Source organism: Zootoca vivipara, chromosome 4 (assembly GCF_965207765.1).
Source record: "Zootoca vivipara chromosome 4, rZooViv2.hap1.1, whole genome shotgun sequence".
Taxonomy (NCBI): domain Eukaryota; kingdom Metazoa; phylum Chordata; class Lepidosauria; order Squamata; family Lacertidae; genus Zootoca; species Zootoca vivipara.
The window spans coordinates 36175988-36182015 of record NC_142587.1 but is presented as its reverse complement, the minus strand read 5'-3'; the positions used below and the strand labels follow the sequence as shown (position 1 = coordinate 36182015).

Genomic DNA, 6028 nt, shown 5'->3' with positions numbered 1-6028 from the left:
AAATAGGCAAATGTTAATGGGACAGGAAGAATGAGAAACAACTCACACAGAGATTTCTAATATCAAAATATAGCAATTTATTCAAGACACGGAATATGATCTGTTGATTCTCTCCTTGAAACAAACAAACTACAACACACAAGGTGATTTGCTGAAAGAGAGTGCGGGTTTGTGTATGTGTGTGTGTGTTTATAAGAAGGGAGTGGGTGTACAGACAAAACGGGGTGAGGGGAGATGTTGATTCAACAGAACCCGGGAAATGCTGAAATGAGAACCAAGCCCGGCTTCAAGTCTGACACAGACAATAAAACTTCAGAAGCCAGAATTCAGACTTAATCAGTGAGTGGCTGAAGTAACAATTCTGCAATTGACAAAGAACCGCATTTTTTAGAAGGCAAAAAAGAAAAAAGAAAACAAGAGAATGAAACAAGGACAAAGTAGAACGCACACCCCCCCACAAAATAAAACAACCCTTACATTTGACAAAGTGCACTTCACTTGGCTCTAAAGTTAGTTTTTAAAATAAAAAATAAAAATGCAATCTCATATATGTCTTGGGGGACTAATATGTATTGAACCCTAGAAATACTGGGCTTTTTGATGCCCCATATAAGGAACCCAGTGTTTACCAAGTTAAAGATGCAGTATCCCCCTCTCCCTGGGAACTTGCTGGTCAATTCAGGGTGCTAAGTGTCTCCAGAGGCAATTTCTGTAATATGTCAGAAATGTTTGCAGAGAGAGGATTAGCTCTTTCAAAATTCCAAAAGCTATTTGTTGGCTTAAACCAGTCTGATCTTATTACCTCTTACAGTGCAATCCTATGCATGTCTACATTACTTGGATACAAGTCCCACTGGGTTAAATGGGATGTTCTGCCAGTTAAACGGGGGTTGGTTTGCAGCTATTGAATACCTTGGGCAGCTGAGCAGCAGTTTAAAAAAGTAAACCCACTGCACATCTCCCTAACCTAGCAGTATCTGTAAACAGAAATAGTCAGCAAATAACAAAGTTCTCTCTACATCTGTGAAACACTAGACTTATCACTCAGATTAAAAACAAAAACAATTACTCATTTTGAATAAAATGGCAGAATTGGGCATTATTCAACGTGGAAATATTTTCTGCAAGAAATGTAGGATTTTTAAAAAAATGTTGAGAGTTATCTGGATACTGTATATGAGTCAGAAAAGAAGTATCTATTTTTAAAACTCTAACCTTCTGAAACAATGTGACATAATTGACATCACTAAGACTTGTCAATTAAATTAAAAACATGCAAGATTTTTTTTTCTCTTGAAGAAGATTATATTTTACAAGAGAAGCAATGCCTGGTTTCTTTTTTGTTTCTTTGTTTTAGCAAATCACCTTTCATGAGGAGGAAATAAAAGGGATACTGCATCTTTAAATCTGTATCAGATTCCATTCAAATTGGGTTTCTTTTTTGTTCTGAATGAGTAACACAATCCAGTCTACATCTGGTAGAGATTTTAAGCTTCTAAAATTGTGTTTTAACATAAAAAATACTTCTCTTTTTTTCCAAAAATACACTGGGTTCTTTCTTTTCCTAAAAAGTCATCTTTCTCCTGTAAAAAGCGTTCCCGGCATTGCATTCTTACATAAAGCACTTATTACACAATTTGTTGAAAGTGCCCTTGAGACCCTAAGATCTGAAGCGTGGAAGTATTAAGAGAAAGAAGAATCTGGGAGAGAAGAGACAAGAGTGGAAGGGGCAGGTGGGGGGAGGAGGAGCGGAAAGAAGGGGAGAGAAAAAGTCTGTTAAAACTTTTCATTTTGCCCACCTGGCTGCATTTTCTGCGGGCATCAACGGAAAAAAGCAAAACAAAACAGACGAACAAAAACATGGGCACAATAAAGAAAGAAAAGAAATTCAGTTCAAACCTACTATGCCTGTGATCCTCAAAGGCTATCATATTCCAGCTGAAAGGGGGGGAGGGGGAAACCCATTGAACAAATAAAAGTAGTCTAGAAAATAGAAAGTGTTGTGATTACAAAGTTGTGTGTCATCAGTACAAACTGGTCTTTGAATGTCCTTTGGGAGAGCAACGGTAGTGTCCAGACTGGAAGCGGGGAAAAATACAGGACCACATGGAGGAGGATTCTTTTTTTTCTCTCTCCCCATTTTGGTTTATAAAAGCATTTTGCTTTATAGGTTTTCTTTTTTTTAATTATTATTATTATTATCATTTTTGGCACAGCTTTTCCTCTTCTTTTCTGCAGCCATCAGAGCGAGTTCTCAGAGACACTACGGGGTCTTAGCTGGTGGTGGCCTCTTGCTTCCAAAGGCTGAAGGTTCCAGGTGGAAACCATCCCCAACCCCTCCCCCTATGTGATTGTGTCTTAACTCCACGGTGAAGGTTATGGACAAAACATTTTGCAGGCTTCTGCTGCCTGGGAGAGTTGCCTTTGTTGTACACTCTGGGGTCCCCCCCGCCCAGTTTCTGTTTGTTTCCCCCTGTTCTTGCAGTTCTAGAGATGTTAAAATAGTTTTGAAGAGTGCTTCTACCCACACATTCAATGCTGGTCCATTTGCGAATTTTCTTCTAAAACATTTACTTTCGCAGGTCTAGAACACAAACCTAGAAGGCAGAGAGAGAGGTGGAAAACAATCAAAAACATTGTTCGTATATCTTAATATTGCTCACTCATAATTGCACAGTAGTAATTGTATTTACAATGATCTGGGCGAATACTGAACAAGGGTAAGGTATCACAATCAGAAAGGTTCAGTTCGCACAATCACCCTGTTACAGGTCCTCTCTGCATGCTGGAGAAGCAAACATATGCCCCCAAAACACACACACATGAGGAAAATCCTCAGCATGTGAAATAATGCAATAATCTTGGGAGTCCATTTGCTCCTTCGAGAAAGCAATACAACAGACTAGCAGCATTCTTACATATCACTGCTTCTGCCATCTGACAACACCATTGAGAGCTTAAGCTAAGAAAAGGGTACTTCATGGTTAGGTCTCCCAGCTACAAAAAGCTCTGCAGGATGTTTCAAAAGGATGAAATCAGCTGGAGACTAAATGGTGTTCCTTGCTCAGAGTACACAGGGATGCACTTAAATACCTCTGGATACTGCTCACTAACTCACAGATCTCTAATCCTATCATGGGGGGGGAGGGGAAGGACAGTTTTAACAACATGGGAACTATGCTCATTTATGGGATAGGAACAATCAATGAAAATGAAGTCCGAAAAGACTCACCGATCCGTCTGATGCACTAGCCCCCACTTTGTCTCCTTTAGCATTCCAGCAGACTTCAAATATTCCCCCAGTGCCTCTGTAGCTATGTACTAGAGTTCCATTCTAAAAATAATAATAAATAAATCACCACCACCACCAATATTATTCAGGCAGCAAATATTTCTTGCTCTGCATTTTGCGTATGTGTGTTTCCGCAATGTTTCTAAGAAATACATGCAAATTATGCCTGGATCAAGGGCTCAAAACTTCAGGACCAAATGCAGCCCTATCTGGCCCTTGAGACTCTCCTCTCAGGCTACACACACACACACACACACACACACACACACACACTTTCCACACCACTGGCTCTTCTCCAGGTCCTCCTTGAGAGGTTTTTGCCTTGCTGGAATGTTTCCTTGGTCTGCAACAATGCATCCTGCTTTCCGGAATGGAGTGTGTGTGCATACCTGTAAACCTCAGGCTTTTGCATGGTTTGAAGGAAAGGTAAGAGGCAAATCCATTGCCCCGCCTACTTCTGCCACAGGCTCCACCCACTGCTGGCATGTGAACTCAGAAGACTGACCCTGAGAGTGTGTGCTCCTTGTGCTGCTCTGTTGAGAATGAAAAGGTCAAATCCAGGATGTTTGGGGGGGGGGCAGCATAAGAAGCATGCAGGCACAGCTCATTCCCAGCTTCATAAACCAGCTACATCTGAACCAGGGCATTATATTACAAATATATAGAGAATATAATGCCCTGGTTCAGATGCAACTATGGTTTATGAAGCTGGGAATAAGTAGTGTGCCCACATGCTTCTACGATGCCCTCCCCACTCGTTCAAGGTGGAAGAGCAATGGCAGATTTTCCTAGATCTAACCCATAATAAATCTGCTTCCTGGCCTTCTTCAGGGGCAGACATAGGGTTCTACACATATGCAGAGGCAGCTGTTTCTCAACTTTTAATGGAAAGTTGGACAAAGCTGAATCTAGATAAAAGTGGTTGCACTACACTGAACTACTCTTACGGCCAAACTATATACATTATGCCAGCCTTTGCCAACTTGGTGCCCTCCAGATGTTCTGGACTACAACTCCCATCATCCCCAGCTAGCACATGGGAGTTGTAGTTCCAAACATCAGCTGAACACCAGGTTGGCAAAGGCTGCACTATGCTCAGTATGTAACATAGAGCTACATCTCTCTCTTTCCCTCTTTAATTTCAGGTTAAAGAAAGCCCAGTTGCCATAGGGACAGAAGTACCGGTATGTGAAGACAGAAGGCCCATTCCTTCCTTCTTCAGCCACGATCAGGACAAAAATCCCACCTCCATGGGTTTTTGGGGGGGGGGCAGGGAACAGCTTGTATTAGCACAAAAGAACGCCCCCCCCGGAAAAAACACCCTCATAGCTGTATGGTGGGAGGAATCTATTTTCATCCAGACTGGAGCTCCCTTCCTTGCACAGAATACCACATACATCTCCTTCCTTGACAGCAACACGTTGATGCCAAAGGATCACTAGTACTATGAGAATTCTTTATTGTCAAATAAAGCTGCATCGTGGACTGTCTTCCTACAGCTCTATCATCTGAAACATCTGGCCAGTAAAAACATGAAGAACTGCCTTTTAATTAAGTTTTATAACATCTGATGTAACAGGGTTGTACTTGGGCGAGTAACTTTGCTCAATAGCGATTGCAAGTGTCTCGTCCGCTACGGAAAGCAATACGTCTCTCTCTCTGGGTGCTCCTGCTGCAACACTGACTCTCGTTTTGCCAATTCACTCCCCCCCCCTAATTTGCAGTAGCTCACACCCACTCTAATTAGAAATTTTAATCTTTGGATTAGACTGCATGCACGTTTCATGCGTAGTTAAGAAGAAGAGCACAAAACTCTCCTACACTGCCACAGAATTTCTGGTCCGGCTTTGCAATTCTCTTTCCCCACACCTGCCACAACTTGTGCCATAAAAAATATGTTTAAAGCTCTTTGTTGCATATAGCAAGGGTAGGGGACTGCATTCCCTTTTGGGAAACTACCCTTCTGGAAGGGGAAGATGTGCCAGCAGCAGGTGGGGCTGGAGGAAAAAGCAGAGCCACAACCGTGAATTTTTGCTTTGAGCAGGCTAGCTTCTGCACACACTCCTCTCTATCCTCCATCCAGACACCCAAGAACCATGCTCAGAGTTCAAGGCCGCATTCCAGCCAAGCAAAACAGGAGGATGGCCTGGGGGGAAGCTCCCAGAGCCCCAATAAAGATAACTGTGCAGCTCCATTTGGCTTCCAGACCTGAAGCTGCCTAACCCTGGCAAACAATATTACAGACAAGCTTCATTTCAGTTAACATTATACCCAAGCCGTTTCTCGTCACTTGGGTGTGAAATTTCCATACCTGAGTGTTCCATATATGGACACACTTGTCAAAGGAACCACTGGCCAAGTATTTTCCGTCAGGGCTAAAAGCTACGCTGTAGACAGGCTCTTGATGTTTGGTTAACATGTGAGTGCAGACTCCTCTTTCGACGTCCCACAACCGAACAGTAGAGTCGAATGAAGCACTATGGGAGACAAGCGACAGCAGAAGGTTTCACGTACCGAGCGTTGCCAAGGCTCTATCCAACTTCAGAAAGTTTTCTTCTTTGCACAAGTGGCGTGCGGTCGGTAAATTAGGGGGAATAGGTTAGTCCCCTTAAGTGTCCCCTGGCGCCTCCTTCACAAAGCCCGGGAAGCTTCTGCCTGGCTTAGGAAGGAGGCGCGATGCTCACACATACGATGTCAACCCCACAACCCCACCTCCAAACGCCTGCACAAGCTAAC

The 6028-nt window shown here is 42.9% G+C and overlaps 1 protein-coding gene across 4 annotated transcripts in view; it reads right to left on the bottom strand.

The window, feature by feature from the left end:
* Nucleotides 1-53: 53 nt before the first annotated feature.
* Nucleotides 54-6028, bottom strand: part of TBL1X (transducin beta like 1 X-linked) — a 132165-nt gene continuing 126190 nt past the window's right edge. For all 4 annotated transcript variants that reach the window (XM_035115968.3, XM_060273485.2, XM_088667709.1 and 1 more), the window contains 3 exons: nucleotides 5604-5769; nucleotides 3233-3334; nucleotides 54-2597 (listed from right to left, as the gene is read on the bottom strand). In XM_035115968.3, the coding sequence (XP_034971859.1) occupies nucleotides 2571-2597; nucleotides 3233-3334; nucleotides 5604-5769 (295 nt within the window). In that variant the 3' untranslated portion in view covers nucleotides 54-2570. The remainder of the gene's footprint in view (nucleotides 2598-3232; nucleotides 3335-5603; nucleotides 5770-6028) is intronic.